At 45.9% G+C, this 23,458-nt stretch overlaps 1 protein-coding gene across 7 annotated transcripts in view; it reads right to left on the bottom strand.

The window, feature by feature from the left end:
* Positions 1–23,458, bottom strand: part of ADAMTS9 (ADAM metallopeptidase with thrombospondin type 1 motif 9) — an 85,547-nt gene that overhangs the window by 19,371 nt on the left and 42,718 nt on the right. For 6 of the 7 annotated variants that reach the window (XR_012777525.1, XM_075514544.1, XM_075514543.1 and 3 more), the window contains 7 exons: positions 22,498–22,617; positions 20,644–20,748; positions 20,331–20,498; positions 19,851–20,135; positions 19,039–19,200; positions 18,265–18,441; positions 5,100–5,267 (listed from right to left, as the gene is read on the bottom strand). Coding sequence is in view for 6 of the 7 variants with exons in the window: in XM_075514544.1 (XP_075370659.1) it covers positions 5,100–5,267; positions 18,265–18,441; positions 19,039–19,200; positions 19,851–20,135; positions 20,331–20,498; positions 20,644–20,748; positions 22,498–22,617 (1,185 nt within the window). In the remaining variant the exon portion in view is untranslated. The remainder of the gene's footprint in view (positions 1–5,099; positions 5,268–18,264; positions 18,442–19,038; positions 19,201–19,850; positions 20,136–20,330; positions 20,499–20,643; positions 20,749–22,497; positions 22,618–23,458) is intronic. The other variant, XM_075514545.1, reaches the window with a different exon arrangement.

Below are 23,458 nucleotides of genomic sequence, written 5' to 3'. Positions count from 1 at the left end.
CTAACGCCGGCGTTTCAACTTCCAGGTGAGGCTCTTCATTGCTCAAGGGAAAAATTTTGCAAGGGCAGAGCAGACAGGCTGAAAACCCTGCTCCGCTGAAGCCAGCGGGAATTTTTGCCGCTGGCTTCAGTGGGGTCAGGGTTTCCCGGACAGGATTTATATTGCAAAAACCTCTGGAGATAGCGGCACTGCTAAACCATCGCAACACGCCAGAGGCAGCAAGGCTCTGTGTATTACTTCTCAGGCACTCGGCTCAAAAAAGTAATAGTTCAAAATATATCAAATGCCACAAGTGTCACCGGAGTGGACTTTAATGAAAAGTAAACTTGAATTATACAGAAGAAAGTCTAGAGCAATAGAGAGGTAAAGGGATGATACGGCTGGGATTTCTTCCAGCATGCATCGAAACATGCACATGCACACAAGCCAGGGCATACTGTTAGTTTGTGAAAATAAATGTCTTTTTTTTTTTTTTTAAATTAACTGCATTTCACGTTTCCTTCATTACACTGTGGGCACATTTCTCCCCACTCCTAGGCACAGCAATAAAAGCCTGAATTTCGCTGCTTCTCAGACATCTTCAAATTATTATCTACACTACAATGCTTTTAACAGCTTGTTTTTTCTTTCACACATCATTTCTTATTGTTGTGACTGCACACTGTAATATGTTTAGCAGTACTTAACTTCTTGCTGGTATGGATTCTTCCTGGCTAGATTTTAAAGTATATGATATAGATTTGGAATAAAAAGAATTTGCATTTATAGAAGAAAGCATGTAAAAAACAAAGGTATGCGTTTGAAACACAGCTATTACGATTAACCATTTGCTGAATTAACAATTAATATAAGCGACCTTATTAATACATCAGGAACTAAGAAAACAAATTTACGGCCTATTATTGCAATACCCATAAAAGCGAGCCTTCTTAAGGCAGGGAATTAAACGGTGCCTAGCGGGGAAGCAATTCTCTCTTCTGCAGAGTATTCCTCCATAATGCTCCGTTTGCTTTACAATCCGAACATCCCATAAAGCCAAAAGGACCAAAGAAAAGCTGATTGTGAATATTCGCCCAGCTTCAGGTATTTGTAAGAGGGTGGGAGGTTTTTTTTGTGTAACTTTTGAAAGTAGCACTGAGATTTCTGTCACTGGTGATGCAAATGCTTCCCATATGCTGCGCTGCCTCCCTGTGATTAACACTGCTGTTTGTCCTACGCATTCCATAGATGACAGTTAAACTGAATAATGGCCACAAACTTGGAGAAACATATACACCAGGATGCATACCACGCTCTAAAATGCCTTTTGGTTTGCATTTATCACCCACCTAAAAAGCACATGCCCGGCTACGTTATGATAAGGGAGAGCAAGTCACGCCGTGGCTCTTTCACGGGGGGCTGTGCTGTGTGTGACACCCGGGGGGAGCGGGTTTGGGCAGAGGGAGGCTGGTCCCTGGCTGTGCCAGGCAAAGCAGGGCACCGGGCAAAGCCGTAGACTCATTTCACTGCCTGCCTGGGTGAAGCTTTGCCCCTGCTGAAGCCCACAAGGATAAATGCTGCACCCTGACCGAATCGGTGGGAGGACTCAGAGTAGGGGAGCGAGCCCCCCCAGGACCCCAGGCCAGGCCTGCCATGTCCTGGACCACCCCTTGGAAGAGATCTGAACCCCGCTGCTGCGAGCAAGCGAGCAAAGAGCTTTTCCTTGGGCTAATTGCACGAGTGTATGGAGGGGAGGCTCTTCCTAGCCGAACAGGCTTCCTAAGCGCACTTGGTGGCCAGGCACCCAGGGCAGCCACAATGCCATCCAGCCACAGCACGGGAGAAAGAAACACCAGCGCGGCCGCGGCCGGAGAAGGTGAAGCTGCAGGTGAGCCCGGCCCCGGGGCCACCGGAGGGCTGCCGTGGGGCTGGCCCGGCCACGCCGGCGTATTGCTGCTGCGGGAGCCGGGAGCCCGGCTGAGGAGGGGGCAACGGCTGCACCCGCCTTGGGGGAAAGTTGGCGAGTCGGGGCCACGGAGTTTTCCCAGCGGATCGAGGCGTCTCCTTCTGCGGGGCGCTTCCTCCTGCTGCCTGCGCCGCAGCATCAGTATTGCTATGGCTCTGTCTGGACTTATGGCTGGCTTCAAAATAACACCATTATGCTCTATTACAGAGGCAAGGAAAGGTGGGTATTAACACCGTTGTCATCCTGGCTATTTTAATCCAGAATACCTGTCAGCCAACCTGTGCCTACCTTGGGGAAATACAGCCGGCTGACACTGCCAGAAGATAGTCAGTTTGAGGGCAGCCAACTTGTGCTGTACTTAAATATTCCCCGATGGGATGCCAGGAGCCAGGCAGCCTGTTTGTCCTTTCGAAGGAGTCTATACGTTGCCCCAGGGGTGCTCATTTCTCCACTGAGAAAGTCAATTGCCAGACTGCCGAGCGCCAGCTTGGCTATGGAGAAGCTCTACCTGATGCTCTACCTGTGTTTTTAGACAGGGCTGGATTTCAGCCTGTAGCTGAGATATATAAATACCAGACAGCAGAATAAATATTGGTATTTTTGCTAAGTGAAAGGTAAATGGCCATAATTGATACTACTTAGGAGATGCAAACTTATTAAATCTGACATTTCAGTGCAGACACAAGCACATTTAAAACCTGGAGAAAAAGCCTTTTTTCTTTCCTCCTGATTATTACAGATATGTTAAAAATTCTTTGCTGCGGGACAGTGGATTCATAACAATCTAGAAAAGAATTACCCAGCCTCTGAATACAAACCAACCACGGAGAAAAAGACGTGAGAGCAGAGCACTTGGCTCAGCCGGCTGGGATTCATTTTTAAACCATTCCTGTATTTTTTAATCCTGATTTTTTTAATCATTCCTTTTTCCAAAAGGAAAAGGAAAAAACCTAAAGGCACATGCAACAGGTCCTGTGCATATATGGTGACAAGGAAGATGCACTTTTATGGGAAAACCTTGCCTTATTTGTCACACAGACCCTTGCTGGTTTACCCAGGACAAAAGGCAGTCAGCTCACAGCAGCTCAGCTTTAGGATTATCTTTCGGAGGCAATTAGACCTTCAGAAAGCTTTTTTCATAGTATCTAAGTGCAAACTGATCATGGCTCCCTACTTTCAACAGTGTCACCGGTGACGGGGAAGGTGACACCGAGTTTCGGTGCCCGTGGAGATCCTGACCTACTGGGTATCCAGAGCTCCAAACCCCTGCCTGTTTCTTAGTCCTAATGAGAAGTTCAGCACCTAAATCCACCTCGGCTCTGAGGTATTAAATCTTTTGCAAAGCCGTGCGAGCCCTGCACACCTCTGGCAGGGAGGGCCACGGCGGTGCTCCGAGCTTCTGACAGCCCCGCTTTTCATCTGTGCAGGCAAAGCAATGCTGCCAGCACGAGTGAGGATCAGGACGCAAGGAAGCCATGTCAGAGCACTTCATGCGGCTTTACAAAGCCCAGTTTGATATTGCTGAATGGGTGTTTCTACCCCTTTATTTTTTCCCCAAGCAAGAAGCCGGCTGGCTGAGCACATACAGCATCAGGGACCTGGGCTGAGGAGCTACCCCGCACGCTGGAAATGCGCTGCCTATTCTTAGTCTTATCATTAGCATACAAATATTCCTTAATTGCCTAGTCACAAGAGATTACCTCAGGCCATAAATCACCGCATCCTCCTATTAACTTGGGTTTCTTTCTCCACTTGCATAAAATTAACTCTGTTCATGCGGTGGAATGTTGGGAATTTTAAAACACTTACTTTTATCAATTAACATTAGCGTATTTTAACGCAATCGACAGACCATTACATTATTATGTTTACAATTATTAGCTGTAAAAAATTGCTTTCAGGAGCAGTCACTTTAAATAAGGTGCAAATCAGATATGACAAGACTATCTAATAGCCTCGCGTTTCTTTTCAGTCTAGCTTCCTGTATAAAATTGAGGTTTAAGTCCTGCAGGTAATAAAGGTAATAATATCGACTTAATGTTCAGTATGGGAGCAGTACTGTGCATTTCACAGGGCTACGCAGGGCTACCTGGGTGCTCCCAGCCATCTCTCAGGTAAAGGACCCAGACCTCAGTAACTGAACCTCCATGGTGAATGCACGCTTAGCCCTTTACACACGTAACGGCAAATACTGCTATCCTATAAATGCAAAGGTAAGCATTAAAAAAAAAAATACAAGTGTGAAAACAATCATAGAACATCAGTGGGTTTATTGTCCTTTTTAATAGCCGACATTAAACAAGAGTATGCTGCCCTAGTCCTAACATTTGCACGGGTGCCTGTAGCGATGTTAATAGTTTATCTTTCAGAGAACTCGCATACGGTGAGAATTGGTGTTTTGTACCTTAATTTGGAAGACAGACCGCAAGAGAACATGATGTTTTACAAGTAACAGTTCGTTTAGTCTGGGATTTTCAATAATTCTGCTGATTAGCACACTAATGAGGTAGGGGGAAAAGTGAGGTTCAGAGATAAAAATGTGATGCAGTAGATTCAAGGTGATGACAAAGACATAATTTTCAGGAAAACAAGGATTCAAGCTATGCTTTCAGCAAACAAGTTGCTTAATAACTCCAAGCACTTTCACATTTCCAGAAGCCTCTGCTCTGTGCATCAGTGTCTGACTTTTTAATGAAGCAAAATTAACTGATGAGCTTGTTAAGAAACAAAAGGTAGTGAAAAGCATTTTTAATCAACAGCTTGGATTGTTCTTTAGGCTTTTCCAGGAAGCTGATAATAAAATTCATTTCAGATTTCTCAAAACTAAGGAAGATTTTGCTTGGGATCTGACATAGTTAAATAATAACGATATTAAAAAATGAATAAATAGTAGGTTCTCTTTAATATTATATACTAAGGAATTTGCTTTCAGTTAGATACTAAAAGCAAGTTGCCATGTTTTCTGCTGGTACAAATCAGTGCTGCTCCACTGCTATCCATGAAGCTACACTGTTTTATGCCACCTGAGGATCTGGCCCAAAACTTTTACCCTTGAAAAATTCAAGAGGACAGAAGTGATGGGAAAAAGAGCTTCTAACCAGTTGGATGGAGGAAGAACATCAAAGGGTGCAAAAGGGTATACAACGCATCTCACCTGTCCCCAATCTCCTGCTTTCCACTTCGGACATCTGCCCCCTCTGCATTTCTTTTGCACATTGGGCTTAGCAAGGTGCTTGCAATAATCTTCTTCTACATGCCTCCCTTCCTTTGACAAACAGTACACATTGCGGTGCTTTTGGCCCCTTCCACAGGAGACAGAACACTGTAAATATAAAGTAACAACAGATCAGCTTCCACGCAGGGCCATCTACACGGTTATACACGGGCCGTGGCTACCCAGGGCATTTTCTTTTAACTGGACCAAAAAGCACATCCCCAGGTCCCCAGCAGCCTACACAAAGCTTGAGGGGGATAGGGAAGGGCAGAATTTAACTGCTGGAAATGCTCCCACTTGCACTTAATATTGCGTGATATTCTTGGTCAAAGCCCCCCAAAATGCCAATATCAAAATAGAGAAAGCAGCTGACATTCAGCAGGGATAACAGGCTGGATTCCTGGCATTGCTCCGGTGGTTTCAAAGGAGCAGAGTCATCTTACAGGCATCAAGGCAGGACCCCTCAGTATCTACTTAGAAGAGCTTGAAAGGAACCATTTCCATTTACCTTGGCACAAAGGGAGGTCAAGTGTTGGTAAATCAGGAGAGTAAAGCGCGGTGGTATACACCTTCACAGAGGGAAGGAACTGCACAAAGGACAAGGCAGAAGAGGAAAATGCAGCCTTTCCATGCCCTTGGTATTAAAGCTCATGTTTGTTTTACCAGCGTAGGCTGATTTACTTTCTTTTTTTTTTTTTTAACTAAACAGACTGAAACCAGGACATGCTCATCCTTAAGATTTATGCATTTTGAAAACAACTCAGAAGGTGGCAAGAAGGCAGAGCCTGAAGAATCAAAGCAAAAAGCAAATCAGCAGGTATGTTAGCTGTAAGCTTTGTAGCGAAGCAACTAATTTCAACCTCCCTCTGCAGGTTCACTGAACTTTTTCAAATGTGACCACTTCTGGCATGCAAACCCCAAGCAACTTCACTTTGATTTCAGATTAGTCTCCTCCAAAAGATTTAGGAATCAAAGGGGTCTGGAATCACGACAAGAATTTAATATGACAGTTTCGTGTAGAACAAGCCTCTTACTCAGCATGATGCACCCAGAGACTCAGCTTCAATTTCTTCATTACATGTTATGCAAGTCATTACATGCTATGTCACAAGCATCCTGGTTTAATCCTTGAGCACAAATACAGTGTTTCAACCATCTCTCAATATAAAACGTTCTGCTTTCTTTGCAGAGATGAGGCTTCTTCCTTCATTTTGGAGCCACTCCATCAGTATATTTCCTAAGAAATAAATTACAGCCCAAGCTCTTCCCAGCCTATGAATACATTTGAAACCTAAAAAACTACAATTTATATACGTAGCAGCTCTGGAAGATCCATTGGAACAGAAATTAGCATATGTATTGGCAGCTGTGATTATTTTAAATCACAGCACTACCCAGGCAATGAACATCAGCAGCAAGAAGGAGATGTCAAATCCTACCAAACCCAGTTATAAACTTCTAGTACTTTCATCCATTTACTACCTTTGGACTAAAGGCCAACACTGATACTTTAGCAAAAACTCAAGTGTTCCTCAGTAAGCGCTCTCCATTCAGGTTGATGCCACTTTACTGTGACAGCCAAAGCTAAAAAGTAAATTCACACACTTGATCAGGACTCTCTCTTGTCCCACATCCCGAGCTGGTACAGCTTAGTGCACCTTTTCTCTAATTTAAAAAAATACATTGGATCCACTACTTATTCGAAAGGAGGAATAACCACACTGTGCAACAATGCAAGGACGTTTCTGGGGACCTTTTTTAATAGTCGACATTAAACAAGAGTATGTTTAAATATTTGATCTCACAATTCATATGGTGCTAGTCATTTCCAAAATTGTTATCCCCCTTCTACAAAATGCTTAACTTTGGCGTGGAGCCCGATTCTGACATTTATCTCGCCATCCCACCGTCAAACAAGACTGCATGCATACCTTGGTGCACTCAGAGGCTGAGGCATAATTTGCCTAATTTTGTTAATACCTGAATGTATTTCCCAAGACACTGGAATTAATAATTTCTATGTCTATCTTTAATATAAATCAAAGTTAGGCAGCTGTGCACTTTTATATCTAAACCACCCATTTGCTTTCGTGCACGTATGAGTTATGATCTCATTTGCACTGACAGAAAAGAGAGGTTGAATAATCTAATGTAACCAAGTATCAGAGACTGAGAATTCCTTTGCAAAGAGTCTACTTCATAACTGCCCTCTAATTCGTCTCAGGTATTTCCAATTTTTATTTGGCATGTAGATTTTAAGCATATGTGAGCCACATGCAGAAATAATTTAATAGTGGGCTTCATCTGAACGCCACGTGACTTCGGGAAGCAATAGACCTACCTAGTGCCATCAGCCTCATCATTTATTTCAGACCCTGGAGAAACTGCATTTCATTAGAAGAACTCTTCATCACTGCAAACGGTGCTGCCTGCTTATGGTATCTATCAATAACAGTGCCATCATGAGGTAAGCTTTGACCTTGCCTTCTTTAAAACATTCAAACAGCACCGACAAAATCACCCCTTTCATATTTCTCTTTCTTTTTCTTGATTTCTTTCCTATCCCCCGCCCCCCCGAAAATACTTCCAAAGTACTGGGGACGGAGGGGTGGCTCTCTGTGGAATAGCTGCCTCATCCAAGGCTCTTTGAAGTCAACAGAAAGCCTTCTACTCCTTTTAATCGCCTCTGGATCCAGCCCTGAAGGTGTAGCCAAGGTATTGTATTGACTTTTTTCACTCACCAGCTTCCTAGGGTCGAAAATCACATGCGCTTGGGCATGCCCATGGTCAACCCGCCTCTGCCTGCCCTCAAGTGCTTGAAAACATGTCTCCAAAATGCTGTTTCCAGCCTGTGGTAGAGGCATGGCAACAAATAGAACCCCTGGGTGAACGTGGGAGGATAGCCAGGCATGGAGGATGGTGCGAAAACAACACATTGTGTTGTTTCTTAAAAAAACCAAGACGATTGTGGCACAGAAAATAGTAGAGAAGTACTATTTAAAAAATCAGCTATAGCCATTACACTAAAGACTCTAGTAAACCTTCCTCTCGTTATCTTTATTATCTCCTAAACCACCACAGTCACACCTGGTGCTTTACATGGAGAATAAGAACAAAAGGACTTTCCTAAGAGCATTAGGATCAAAGCATTTGAGCACAGATGCAAGGGTATTACGTTCATTGCGTGATTAGTTTTGTTAACATGCCAAGAATGGGGGATTGGCATGCTGCTGATTTTTTCAAATAAATATACTGCCTAGTTTAAATAAATGCAAGAAAAAAGTTTAAATAAATATGACAAAAATATTTCCATATCAACTGTTTCCAGAAAGGTCAGAACACGATGCTAAATCTCTCCTGCAATGCATCGCTCTGCTCCAGCGCAGCAGCAAGCCTGTGTTTTTGTTTCCACAGAAATGTGTTTTCTGTTTCAGAGTTCAGGAATGACAAAGATTATTCTATTTTACCAAGTACATGCAAATTGCTTTAAACTAACCCTTGCTGCATTGCCCGTTCTCATATTTTGGAAGATGAGGGTACCTCTTGTTCATTAAGACCTCTCTAACATAGGAAGGCTGCTACTCGATTCACTGGGCTGGTAGCAGGAAAAAACCAGAATATGTACCCCAAAAGCTCTTAAAAATTTGTACAAAATTTCTGGCTGGTTGGGCGCAGGTTCTGACCCTCCTGCGAGAGCCCGTGACCTGCTCTTCTGCACAGGGAGCTCGTGCTGCGGCCGTGCTGCTGCCAGGCTGAGGGCTGGGAGCGAGGTCGGTCTGGCACCGAAAGGACTCAACAACCCTGGGCACAAAGGAGCAAATCTTGGTGAAAGGAAAGAGGCAGCACAGAGCAATTCAGAGCTATGGAGCGGCTCTGCTTCTCCTGAATTTTCAGCACTGAACAGGCAAACTCAACACGGAGCAGAAAAGCGACCACCAGAACCTGGGGACATTCTCCCCCAAAAGTGAAAAGTTTCAGAAAATGCTGTCAGACCACTTTTCCAGGCCCCTGTGCTTCAGCCGATGATCTGGGAGGTATTTGAGATAATGAATGCAAACTGCGGTGATCACCAAATGAATTCCCAACGATAGGTATGCTCCGATAGCTCACCAAAGGCAGGGCTGGGAAGAATTAGACTAAAAACGGCTTTATCAGATTCTGCCAGGAGCAACTTTTTGGAGGAAATTAAAATCAATCCTTGTAGGTTTAGATTTCCACACATTAAGGATTATATGGAAAGTAAGTGCTCGTAAGTAAGCCCTCGTTCACCCTTTGCAACAATCTGAGTTGAAACATGTGCTGGATGAAATAAAGCAGAAAAACGACAGAGCCCTGCAACGCTTTACACCCCTGTTCCGTGAGGGGCTGCGTGCCTGGGCGTCAGCAAACTTCTCCAAGCTGCACGCAGAGCCCCACCACGCACCCTCACAGTTACATTTCAGCATCCTATTAGTATACACCAGCTCTTACTATAACTTACACTGCTGCTATCAGATGCTGAAATCACAGCCGTACGATGCCTGTACCTCTGAAGTCTCTCGAGCACGAAGGACATCAGAAGACACACCGCCAAGGAAAGCCTGGATCGTTCCTCACCAGCTGAACCTTTACTAGAAATCTTAAAATGCCTGAGCCTTCGAGGCTTTCCTTTCCTGCAGAACTGTAAGAGGCAGCCATACCTTAACACATACAGCTGCTGAGAGCACATGGTCATGGTGATTTTAGCTGGTACGAGGCCAGAAAATATATCTGACTTTTGTACTTTTAAAAGGGAAGTGGTCTCTACATTCAAGGGAGGGCAACTGGACCAGAGACCTGAGCAAAACAAACCAAAGCGTTGCACTGCAGTTTGGAAGAGGCTTTAGAAACGCTTAATCCGTGCTGACTTCCCAGAGAAATGGGAGGATTGAAAAAAAGACACGAACATTAGGGATTTTGGAGTGTATGGTCCAAGTATGCCTGTGAACATTGTCCAGAACCCCCTGTGGAAACGTCCCAAGGAGCCCTGCCGGAGCCAGAGGGCAGCCCTTGGCGTGCACAAGAGCAGGGTTTGCCCCAGTGTCCCCGAGGAGCGTTCCTCGCCCCGGGCACGGGCGAGAGGGAACCCCCATATGCTGGCTCACGGGACAGTGCACGCGGGGTCTCTGTCCTCCAGCTGCTCTGCTCTCAGCTCCCTGGCAGAGGCACAGAGTTTCCCAAGTGATTATTTGCAAAAGGGAGATAAAACAATCCACTAAACCTTTACCTTCCTGCTGTCAAACCAACCTGCACAGACTGGCCAAGGACCTGGGATGGTGTCTCATAACAGGTTAAAAAAAAAAAAAAAAAAAAAAAGGGGGTGTGGGGGGGAGATTTCTCAAAGAGAAGGGTACAACTTGATGTGTTGCTGCAGCAGAAAGAAGAGACTGGTGTGTCTGGAGCCCGTTCCTCCAGCAGCACAGACTGCCCCAGAGGAAAGGATGCTCCTGGGCTCCGACTCCTGCAAGTTTTAAGGCTCTGAGCACTGAAGTCAATACAATAATTTCCCCAAGCTGGGAAACCTCACAGGATATACGTGAGAAAAGCAGGTAACTGCAGGTAAGCCATACATCTCCTCTTCTATGGTGTCCACCTAGTAAGTAGCACCTTCTCCCCCTCTTTCCCCTGCCCTGTTGTTACACCCCATACAAAGACTTCACCAAGTGCAGAAATCAGCAGGGCTGCGAACACACAAAGCTGCCTTAAAAGCTGCATCCCTGCCCTGCTCTACGCTATTTAACTTGAACAACAAACAAGCAAAAGCCCCCAAACAGCCACTGCAGGTCTCTCCAGGGGTTAGATGGCATTTCCTCAAGTTAGAAGGAGATGCGTGAGCTACCCAAGGACACCGGTATAATGGGATGTGGAAGGCACTGATGAAGCCTATTTTCCATGCTGTGGCACTTTTGAGAAAGTAGCAACTGAAGCAGCAAGCAGCCTAGGCTAACTGACGCTTCATATTTTTAGTGAACAGTTGTATTATAATGCCATTTAGAAGTCCCATTCAAGAATAGGATTTCTCCGTGTCGGATGGAGTGAAACACAAAGGAGAGAGCTCTCCAGGGAACGTCAGCCCTATCGCACAGGTATGCATCACTCTGGGGGTTTGTAGGAGCGCTGGGCTGCTTCTTGCTCCCCGGTTTTATAAAGAAAAATCTTAGCTTAATGCACTAGGGATCAAATACTGTTTGTCAGCCTGCGTACGGTCTAGGGCATCAGACAGGTTTTCATCCATGCTGCTGGCTCACTCGCCTTCCCTGTGAGCGAGTAAAAACTAAAACATGAATAGAGCATTAAGCGCCTTTGGAACAAGATAACAAGATTGACTACATTGTTTTTTCCTTAACGACTGCACAAATCAGTCACCAGGAAAGTTAGAAACACAGTAAATGTCTTTGTGCTTAGCGTCCCTCATCATCACACATCCTTGTTTCTAAGTGCTGCAATCCCTAGGATCTGAGCAACGGCAATTATTGCAGTTTGGGGTACACAGCGTGAACGTGGAACGTAGGCAAAAACGCACACAGACCTCCCAACGCCCTGCTCAGGGGTCTGGCTTGAAGATGCTGAACTTCACAGCTCATCCTTGAAAGCTTGTTACTGCTCTAACGTGTCTCCTGCAGTCTAACGCGTATTTCAATCACTGCACTCAAAGCCAGTGCTTTGGGAGACAAATGTTCCCAGCAATTGCCCTTTTATTCATTGCTTTATTTCTCCTGCGTGTGTGAGTGTGTGCATATGTGCATGTATAGGAGGTCTGCAGACTTTACGAAGCCAGCAGCCATGGATGGGCCAACCACGACTGAAGCCAGTCATCGCTCAACAGCAGTCCTGCCACTTGTTGTTCAAGTTCAGGCCAGCTGTGCGCAGCCCAGAAAACGACCATCTCGTTGAGAAAATGGGTAAGAGGGAGGTGCAAAAAGGCAACCACAGAGGCACACCAAAGGCAGCCAAACAGCCACTGTACTTCTTTGGGAGGAGAAAGGCAAGTATTTTACAGTAAGTTAGGACAGAAACATGGGTTGGACTATACATGGTAGGAAACATCAGTGAATACTAATGGAGTTACCTGCTCTGCCTGGGAAAGTGCACTGAGGAACTTGGGAAAAGATGCAACATCTGGGGGCAGGGGAAAAAGAAAAGTTTCAAGATACAAGAAAATAACCTTCTTGAGTCCAGCCCCTGGTCCAGCTCACAGTGGCAGGAGAGCGGACACAACTGGCCGTTCTCTGCAGCTCCTTACCCTGGCACTTCCCCAGCATTCCCTCACTGGATCAAGGGAGGTTAGAAGGGACACTCCTTTTACTTCTCCATCAGACTAAAAGACACTAGATTGAACCACCAGGTCAGATCACAACGGCTGCAAAGACTAACGGGTGCCTGCAAGGGAGGAGCGTGGATTGCGATAGCTGAGCATTAAGTTGCAGGAAATCAGTCCTGCGAGGAGCTGATCCAGCAAAGCAGTCGAGGGCAGGCACAGCGTTAAGCACGCAGTGCCGCAGGGTGGTCCCTCACCTGCAGTGTAGCAGATGGGCTTCGACGGTTGTTTTCCTGCTCGTGGAGCATCAACAACACTAGCAAACAGGAGACAGCAGAACTGATAGCAAAAGTATACTTATATAGTTCTCATTATTTAAGGAGAAACAGAAGTGGCAATGAAAGATGTCCAGTGATGACAGGCAAACAACAAAAATGGAAAGGAAAATAAAAACTGGAGATTTTAGAGTAGCAAGAGAGGAATAAAGTGATGTTCCTCTGCCAGGCAACTGGGCACCACTGGCTTCACCCACCTGTAACTGGCTTAGAGCCACCAGCTGTGGCTCTGAGTCTCAGCAGGGATGGTGGGCATTGAGCTGAGGAAAGAGCCACAGAAGCATCCATCATTGCTGCCCCGGAGAAGCAATGGGCTGAAACTCTACAAACAAAATCCCCATTGCATTTACCCTCTGGGATGAGCTCCAAGAAGGGCACGAGACAGCAAATAGGTGGATGGTAAGGCGGCTGGCACGGCTCTGCCCATCCCAGCTATCACCCAGGGACATGCAGTTTTGGAGGGTGGCTGAAGCTGGGCGCTGGTGGTGGGATGCTCTGGATGGGTGACACACAGCAGGGAGTAGAGGTAAGGGCTGAAACGGGGCTGGTTTGCTTTTTTTGCAAAAGCAAAGAGGTCTGCACTGTCAAAGGCCTTTTTCTGACTGGGGAACCAAAGCAGACAACTTCTTGCCTTTCATCAGCACACCAAACCGGCAGTCCCTGGAGTCAGTCGGTCTGAGGGATCCTAGAGGGGAGACAGCCAGGAACCCAAGAGGGACAACAGCCTTGGTGGGCCAGCCTAAGTGTACAGTAAACAGCTCTGAGATGGAGACAGCTTCAGACAGATGGCTGGGGATATCCATAGGCTACCAAGTTCTCATTTTGTTCTGGATGAGCTTTATTCAATCTTTACCAAGGCATCTATTTCTATCTGTTTTTCTAAAGGCATGCAAGCCACCCAGTGCATCCCTCTGCCTGGGTTATGGGTGCTGGGACCATAGGAAGAGGTGCAGCCTTCCTCTGCTGCAGCAACATTTGTCCTTCCCCCCCAGGCTCTCAGGGTAGGAGTGTTTTTATTAGTTTTCTGATAATACCTGGCACTACAGAGAAACGCAGACTTGCTGTCGCAGTCTCGGAGCCTGAACCAACATCATATGAATGAAGGACAGAAAAAGCAACGTGAATCATTGAGTGACTGGAGAGTTCAGCGTGCCTATCACTCCATTTTCAAGGATGGCTTTGTTATTGCAAAAACACATGTAAAGAATCATACAGAAGCTCAGTAATGCTGCTGTCACAGCAAATTAATTTTCTGCAGAAGAGAGGAAGAGAACAGTAGCTATATACACTTGCAACCAAATCTGCCCCTGGTTATCACTTCTGCCTTAGCAAGAGCTGACATCCTGCCTGCTAAGAATATTATCAGAACGACGACAAGGAGAATATTGCTGTTGAACAGCCTATTTTCAGCCAGCTTCATGGGGAAGGCATTTTGTAAACAATGTGTTGGGGCTTTGACAGAATTAAATACAAATAACCTGAACTTTCCATTGACAACGATTTTAAGATTAAAATTCCTGAGCGGCAGCTCCCTGGCATGGATGTTGGCCAGGCAGTCCTCCCACTTCCCACCAAGCCCAGAGCCCCTTCGCCGCTACCTACGTCCCTGCCTGCGGCCCAAGAGCCCTGCAAAGCCATCAATGCCAGCAGCTTCCAGCTCTGGCTAAGGGGATACAGCATCATTGTCCTAACCCAAAACTGAACTCACATCGACATAACAGAGTTTGGCATTTAGACAGTTAATATTCTAATTATTTTATGCTAAGCTTCCAGTTCTTCGTTGTTAGATCAAAAGGTCTTCAAAGACTAAGGTATCAGCATTTCTGCCCATTTGATAAAGAGCTGGGAAGCACACACCGCCATTTTGCAGGCACTAAGAGCTACACAACCATTGCATTAGAGCTAGAACTTTTGATACCCAAGAGCGATAAGTACTTGACAAAGTAGATTACTTTTAAAACTATAATATTCTTTAGGAAAAAAAAAAACAAAACCCAAACCCCAAAACCCACCCATCCATTTTCCACAGGTCAAATTCAAATGGTTACTGTCCCAGGGCAGTGAAGCCCAAATGACTGACCCGACTGCACCAGGACAGGGGGCTGGGAGATATAATTGTTTTACCTTATCTGTGCCTGTTTCCTAACTCGGAAAGAATGAGAAGCCCATCACAAGTGAATTCAGCATTATTCATAAATTGTATCAGGATACAGCTGTATGTTACGGTAAACTCTACAGCACCGAAGTTTCACAGAGATTATTGCAAGGAGCACATCTGCTCCGAGAGAAGTGGGTTCAGCCTGGGGTTTTAAGTGAAGCGATGGATAACAAATACTCTTTGTGAGCATCTCCCTTGTTCTTGGAGAACAGGCCGAGATGTCCTCTCGGTATTCGAGAGCATGTATGGAGATCTGCATTCATATCATAAGGCATTCAGAGGAGAAAAAACACTCTCTGTATCCTGGTGACACTCTCTGCATGTTTTCTAAAGCATTGTTTTAATAAAGAGGTCAGGTCTATCACATGGCGTACAATTCTGTAGTGTTTAAATACATGTTCTTAAATCAACAAGGAAATAAAAGCGTCACCTCCCTCTTAGTCCTCTTTGACCATACATTATAACAAGGCATCTCACCAGTCTCCTGTTATAAAATTATAATTTACATACAGAATCTGTTTATTCATTTAATTATATCTTTAATACCTGGATTTAACCAGCCAGATAAAAATCACTTATTTACTGTATAAAATCCCAGCGGAATTTCGCCTGAGGACTGAGGGTTGGACTCTTCAGACTCTCTCTGCTTTAATTTGTATGTATTTTGTAGTACTAATTTCACTGCAACTTGAGTGAAGCTAAGCCAATCAGATGCTTGCAAGAAATTAGTTATCCAAACTTTGTAATTCATACACTTTAACTGTGTTTGTTTAATTATTGAGAATGACAGTTTCTGTTGGAGAACAAAGCAAGCAAAATAAAAGCGAGTCAAAAGATGGAACATTGCAGTACCATTTCAGAAAATTTAGTAAAAGTTACCCAAACTAAGTATATGATCTTACTTTAGCAAAAGACTCAAGAAATCATTATACAAATTCATTTATGATTACATTTCTACTTGTCTTTAATTTTCACTGTTCAACATTAACATTAAACATCATAAATGTAGGCAATATTTATATAAAATTAAATAACAATATTGGAAAAATAAATACACTTTTACATAAATACATAAATCCATACTGCTGAAAAGTTTCAGCTAATACTATACTCTTGTTTCAAAAGTGACCAAAAAAATATGGTAGTGACACTCCATCCCAACAGATGAAGTATGTACAGCTACAGAATGGTGTTTGCAACCGATGACAGAGCTAAAGCAAATCCAGGTGATACCACACTAAATAAAAAAAATGTGGATGTTACTACCTACAGTAGTAGCACGAGGTAGACATATATGGGGAGTATTTTGCAGGAGGGACACGAAGCCCTGTTGACCCCATAGATACAATTCAGTCTTCAAACAGCTCTGGGGTCCCCTACGTCAGAGCCAAATGACACCTCGGTAATAAGACCTGAAAAACCAAGTCACTTGGTGGCAACGGCTGGGGCTCGGCTCCGCAGCCCCTTCACCTGCGGGAGGCCGGGGGCTGCGAGCCCCGCGGGCAGCCGGGAGGAGATGCTGCAGGCAGGGCAGGATGCCCCTGCCCTCTGCCTGTTTGCCCGACATCCCGCCTGCTCCCAGGAGGCCGAGCAAGGGACAACCCACCAAAGTTAATACGACTTAGTAGAGTCAAGGGAATTTTTCCTGGGCGAAAAAAAAACCCAACCCAAACCCAAAACACAGGACTGCATCCTGCATTTCCAACACAGAAGAGCAGACGCAGCCCTGGAGCCCGCTCCTGAACAGCTGTGAAGAGGCTGAATGCTGAGCGACACCAAAATGCAACACAACTCTGTCCACACCTTTGGTTCTTGCAAATGGTCCGGCACGGGCAACAAAGGTTGGCAGCAACTCCCAGCCGGTAATTCTGCGGGGAAGCCACCGCACGGGTTGCTAGCTCTGCTTAGCTCGCCTCGCTCACTTTTAGCACCAACTATATCAGTGTACAAGTGATACGTTAGCACCTCAAATGAAATATTTCATATCACTGTCCCTTGTACTGGTGAAGCACCGTATAAACACCAGTTCAGCAGTTTTATGGCTATTGCATAACTCTCTGAGGTATGATAAAAATATTGAGGAGCATTACTGAAGGCATCCGCGCTACTGAAAGCACCCGCAGAAACCAGAGTGTGGTTACGTTTTAGCAAGATGACTTTCCAAACCATGACAATTAAAGAAGTCCAATACATTACAAACAGGCCTTTTTTTTTTCCTATAAAGTGCTTTTGAGCCAAATTAATTTTTTTTTTTAAATTTTCTTCAGATGCTTTTATAACAAAATACACAATAAAGGTTGACATTTGGTTGAAGGCCACTCCAAAACCGGCAGGTCCGTGGTTTCCAGCGCGCCAGACGCGCCCCAGGGCTCTCGCCTTGGCGCAGGGCTCAGCCCGTGCAGCACCGGGGCTCCGCGCCCAGCAGAAGGTGCTGCTCTGGGCAGGGAGAATTTCAAAGCTGTAGGACCCAAAACAGCATCCCAGCCCCCCGGTTCAGGGCTGCTCTGCCCGCACAAAGAGCATCTCTGTAGCAGACTCCTCCAGCGGCAAAGGAGCAGTGTAAGACACCTCTGCTCCAAACATTATTTTGTTATTAGGAAACTCCCAGGGTTTTAACCCTTCCATCACCTTGTTGTTCCCTTGCTGACTTAATGATATCTAGAGCAGCAGCTGGAGATCAGGCCAGACAATAACTCTCCAGAACCAGAGAGATGCATGAGAATAGCTTACAAGCTGCCTTTGCACAGTCCATCACACTCATGTTGTATATACACGGGAACAGGAATCAAGCACAAGTGTGAATGCACAGGTGTTTCTATATAGCTGTGTGTGGGGGCAGGTAGGGACACGCACACACAACTATACACACTTGTACGTGCTTGGGAGCCGATGCAATTCAGTACACGTTTTCCCCTGTCATCTTGCTTTTGGCAGAGAACACGCGACTGGTAAACCAGTAGGTGCACAGCGCAGTACTACCATTAAATATCAGAACAATTTAACTTCAATGGAAATGTACTGCTTAAATGCCAGGTTTAAATCCATATGCAAAGAACTCAGTCAGAACCAAGACTCACAATGCACAGCGCTCGCAGAGTGTAATAAAACGGACAAAGGTGGCTACTTAGCAGAAAGTGCCTTTTAAATTAAAGGACTTGAGCTCCCCTAATGTAAGCCCTTCCTGAACAGGTGTTATTCTGAATATATCGTCAATAATCCTCTTTAAGTGCAGTTTTAAGACACGAAGCATTAGCACCTTGGTTTGAAGCAAATTAAATCTGTTGTTACGGGATATCCACAAAACGGTTCACAAAGAGAAAGAGTTTATGGTCGTACCGAGCTCCAAGGACCAGCGCTCCAGGCAGCATCTCTAGGACAGTCCTGCACATTGCACTGCTCTCTGTCCGGTGGCTTGTCTAGGATTTCACAGCTCAGATCCGTAAACCTTTCTCCATTAGGGCGCTGGCACACCACCAGCCGTGTTCTTGTCCCTGCCCCGCATGGCTTCGTGCACTGGAAATCAGCAGAGGACAGAGCAGTCACTGTCTGAGCAGCAAAAATACTGCCGACCGGTCGCTCGAAGCACTAGCACCTCTCAAGACCCAACAGTTGTCTCTGTTCCCAACCAACCCACTCCGGCCAGATCCCCCCAAATGCTGTATGAGCCTCAGGCGGGGCATCAGCCACTTCAGCTTCTCGCTTCCCGAAGCTGGCTGTGTTGCTCCACAACGATACTGCCAGACCCAACGAGATACTGGAGGTTAGCATCTCTAACTGCTCGTCTCAGACAAATTTTCAGAGGGGACCAGTGTTCTTATTAAGAAAAAAGGCCTTCACTAGACTTCTCTTAAAAAGGAAAAAAAAAAAAAAAACAATCTCAATTTTTGTAGAATTTGCTTTCGCCTTGGAAGAAAATTTTCCCATGACAAATGGAATGGAAAATACCACCAAGCAGCTGCTAGGGTTCACTCATTTATCAGAGGCTGCCTTTTGTGCTCCAATCTTTCTAATAAATGTCACCGCAATATCCCCCTCTTCTCCCATTTTTCAGCCACCTGCTAATGAAAGCCTTCCCCTGCGCAGGGAGCCCAGGATGAATGGAGCACTCACCTCTCCCCAGTTGCCATAAGCCCACTGAGGACAGGGGCCAGATTCGCACGATCTCTGCTCCAAGGGTTTGCTTTTCTCATCGCAGTTATTTGCGGTGTATCCGTTTTCATCCTGGCACACCACGACCCGCCGCTGGAACCCCCCCGCACACGTGCTGGAGCACTGGAAGACACAATTGCCCACGGCTTCGTTGAGTCCAGGAATAATTTTGCATTCCCAGCTCCTTTCCAGTGCCTTGCACCGTGGGAATGCATCGCTAGAAATTTAATACAGCTAACAGGCATTATTAACTTCAAAACCCAGCTATTACTAATAGCAGTGCAATGACTTAGGTGCTGATTAAGCAAAGGAAAATAAATACAAGCCTATTTTTAAGCAGGTGAGTAACCTCACTGCCTTTAATGCAGTGTTTGACATCCCATTTGTGCTTAATTCCCTTTAGGGACTTCCATGATAAAGTGTTGCAAACTGGTTGGAGTGAGAGGAGCTGGCATTGAGGCTCTGCTGTGCTTTGGCAACAGCTCTGCACAGCTGTAAATGTCCCGGGAGACGGCCAAGAAGCAGAGGTTGGCCTTTGCATCATGGAAAATGATGCCGTCAGCTTTCTGCTTGGAGATCCTTGGAGGTACGAGGTGTGAGAGGCTGAGAAGTGATGCCTGCACCCTGCTGCAACACTTGCTCGTGTGAGCAGAGAGCAGAATGCGGGGAGAAGGGTCCCTCTTTTCCCTGTGTGGTGATGTTAAGAAAAGCCTGGATTAGCCCAGGAAAAAAAACCCCAACAAAATCAGCAATGAGAAAATCAGGGCACTTACAGCACCCCAAGGGCCAATCCTCCACTGATTGCCTCCCGGTATATGTGCACGGTTTCGGTTTGGGCTGCCTCCAGGGTGCAGCTTCAGGCGATGATCCGGATAGAGGAAAGGGTGGATGGGCCTGCCGTAGTCATGGCTGTTTGGATGACAAGGAGACATGGAGCAGTCTTGCTCGGTGGCAGGGAGGTCGTCTGGATCGCACTCACTCCTATCCACCAGCTGGTCACTGTAATTGATGCAGATCACTTGTCGCGTTGCCTTACCTTGACCACAAGTCACCGAGCACTGCATTACAGTGGGAAAAGGAGACACAGTCACATTTCCAGCTTTGAAAATCAGGCAGACAGCTATTGTTAATAACCAACAGCAGAAAACCTTCATCTCCCCAGTTATAAAAGGGCAAGCGTGACAGATTAATGAAACACGTTTCCAGCAACGAGGTCTATAAGGCTCTCCTGCAAGAGACAGTGTGATGCTTACAGAGCTCCACTCCAAGGCCTTCCACTGCCCACACGGCATCACGCTGCACATTTCCGTGGCTGACGGCTTTGGGAGGTGGAAACAAGCTGACTCGTCGGCCACCGAGCCCTGGTCATCCCGACAGCTGACGTATCTCATCCGGGTACCCTTCCCACACGTTGCGGAGCACTAGGGAAGAGGAACAAGCACTCCACTAGAAAGTTTCCCAATATATATTACAAGGGCTTTGGAATGAAAAGTTGGTCAAATGCACTTAAAAATATCACATCATCTACTGTAAAATAATCCTGAAAGTACTGCGATACATGCTTACCGGTGTCCAGGATCCAAATCTCCACTGCGTCCTGTGAATGCCTGATATGGCTCTCTTGGCTTCAGGACTATTTGGATGGGGAGGACATGCTGCTATTTCACAGTCCTGTACATGAAATACATGAGGGAAAAGAGGGAAATAAAGAATTTGCAGATGTTTTGGTTAAACCACCTCCTCTCCAATATAATTATCAACACACAGTGTCTTGAAAATCTGTGACGTGCATGCTTGTGTGTTGGCAGGCTTTCTCCTTGCATCCTCTTGGTGAATCAGCAAAATTTGGTATCAATACCCCGAGGGCTTCATATGCAGAAACTTGGTGGATTTTTGACTTCTTCACCCCATAACCATGTGCCATCTCTATGCATTAAACCCAGATGTTTTTGAGGCAAAAGATGAGAGTTCATTAAGAGAGTTCTGGTATGAACACACATCTGCAAAGCAGCAACTTTATCTCCCTTCAAAGCTCCCTTCCTTCAGCATGACACCTGCAGCCCACTTAATAAAGGTTACATTGCTGAGCTGATTGCAGCCCTTTGATTCCCTGCAGCCCACTTATATCCATGTGCTGACCTTCACCATACACTAAGCATGCAAGGTTTTAGGGACAGGCATGTCATTCTGCTCAGTCTTGGTACCGTGCCTAAGAGGAGGACTCTGGTCCTGTCTGGACCTCCTGGGAGGTCTGGCAAGAGAAATGATGAATAGCCATGACTTTATGCCATGAGCCTACGAGTAGTCATTGCCAAAAAGGAAATTAATACTGATCGTCACTGCAAGGGAGAGAGCGGCTCTTGACAAATGGCATAAATGATTTCCGCATTGCTGTGATTTTACTTACACTGGAGATGTGCGTGCCAAGCGATGGCTGATGACAAGTGAGTGGGTTTGCTACCCCTTGACTGCAGTGCAATTGGTTTCCATACATGGGAAAAACAGCCCTTTCCTAAATGTTGTGGCCTTAGTTAAACTCTGTGAAGTCATGCAGGGCTGAAGCTGGGCAGGGCATCAGCACTACGACTTCCCTAGATGACAGATAGATGGTAATGTTCTGCTTTATTCAGTTCCTTCAGACACCACGGGCACATCCTCTGCTTGAAATGGGAATTTACATGTTTCCTTCCAAGTACCATTGAACACAGCATGGAAAGCCTCTTCAGCAAATTTGCAAAGGGTGTGTAACATTTCTCAATTTATCCGTCCGGGGGGGATGTGTCTGGAGTTGTAGCTGGCACATACACTACATTGTCACGTGCAGCAGGCAAGAAATGATGGCCCCTGGTCACCATTAGTTCCACACCGCAACGCTCCTGCAGCCAAGTGAGCCCAGACCGCAGCCAGGCATCCCAGACCCCGTGCAAGCCAAAGGAGGTGCACCCTTCTCCTCTCTGGTTGTCTTCCCATATTCATCTACTGCCACTTCTTTAGCTCACGAGCTCTTAGAGACCAGCTTTAGCTCCGAATCTGGACAGCCCCTCGCACATCCCACCCTATGACTAGAGCTCCATGGATACAAACCATAAGCAAAGGTAATCTTTACCCCACGAAGTCTTGATGCCCTCATAGCGAGCTGTCCATTGCCTTTTTGTCAATCTGGAGCTTCAGAGCGTAAGGTTAACCACATGGAGAGAGTCTGGATGGGAACTCCCTGAATACAGCTTCTCTGTCCCACCTCTACCAAAACGGGATGCTGCGTGGCACCTCTCCAACGGCCATATAGCAGACCAAGATACTGCTCTGCATGGGCTGACATTCAGGACAAGCCTTTGCTGCAGCAAGACAGCCCCCGAAGCTACAGCCGGGATGCCTCTGTATGCATGCTGGCAAAAGATGGAGACAGGACAGCAGATTTACCTGGGTATCTGTTGGCCTGGTTGCAGCATTACACTCGTTATCATCCACCACCGACACATAGGTGCCCACGACACATTTCACCGCTCTCATCTGGTAGCCTTGGCCACAGGTCGTCGTGCACTGGGAGAGGACAGATGGGAGAAAGAAATGCTGGGTCTGAGTAGCTGCTTCGGTTAGAAAGTATTAACCAGCCCAGCCTGTGTTTAGGCACATAGCATGAGCAGCAAAAATAAACCCCAGCTTCCCTTCTGGTTTCTCTCCACTTCATGCATTTCAGCTTTAAATTAGGTCAAAGTTGTAATTCACTGCGCCCACCAGAGCCTCGCACGCTTCACTTGCTTCCTCGGGAATGAAGGTGCGAGCATTTAAATGATTTACTTTGCTGCACACAGTAAATCATAGTCTGGTAGAACCTGCATCATATCCTCCTTCAAAACTGGTTGTTCAGCCCCATGGTAGCACAAGCAGCTAATGAATAATTTTGCTGATGGGAATAAGTCTGACTGGGACAACTGGTCTGGGTTTGTTGCCTTTTTTTTTTTTAGGTCAAGAACTAACAGCTTTGTGGAAAAGGAGATGCCAGAACACTCCGGGAGAAATGAGCAACTTGTATTTTAACAGGAAAAAAACCTCACCAACCTAGAAACTGGAAAACATTAAAAGCAACAAAAGCTATTCAATGGGAGTAGCTTTTCTGTGAAAATTAGGCCATGTATTTACATGCCTAAATATGGATTTAGGAGCGTAACCTTGGAAACCCCTTTTTTGAAAATCACGGCCAATTTAGCATGACACAGATTAAATTTAGCACAAAAGGCAGGTACTGTTATTGCTGCCCATCCACTGAACCCAAGCGAACAGAGGGCTCCTTTGGTGTGCAAATCAATTAACACAGTTATGCCGCTGAATTCGGATGAAAGGGGAGCGCCCAGCCTCGGCCACCAGCACCCAGGTCCCACCG

This window comes from Mycteria americana, chromosome 11 (genome assembly GCF_035582795.1).
Source record: "Mycteria americana isolate JAX WOST 10 ecotype Jacksonville Zoo and Gardens chromosome 11, USCA_MyAme_1.0, whole genome shotgun sequence".
Classification (NCBI taxonomy): domain Eukaryota; kingdom Metazoa; phylum Chordata; class Aves; order Ciconiiformes; family Ciconiidae; genus Mycteria; species Mycteria americana.
The sequence above is the reverse complement of the archived record's forward strand: the minus strand, read 5'-3'. Positions and strand labels throughout refer to the sequence as shown.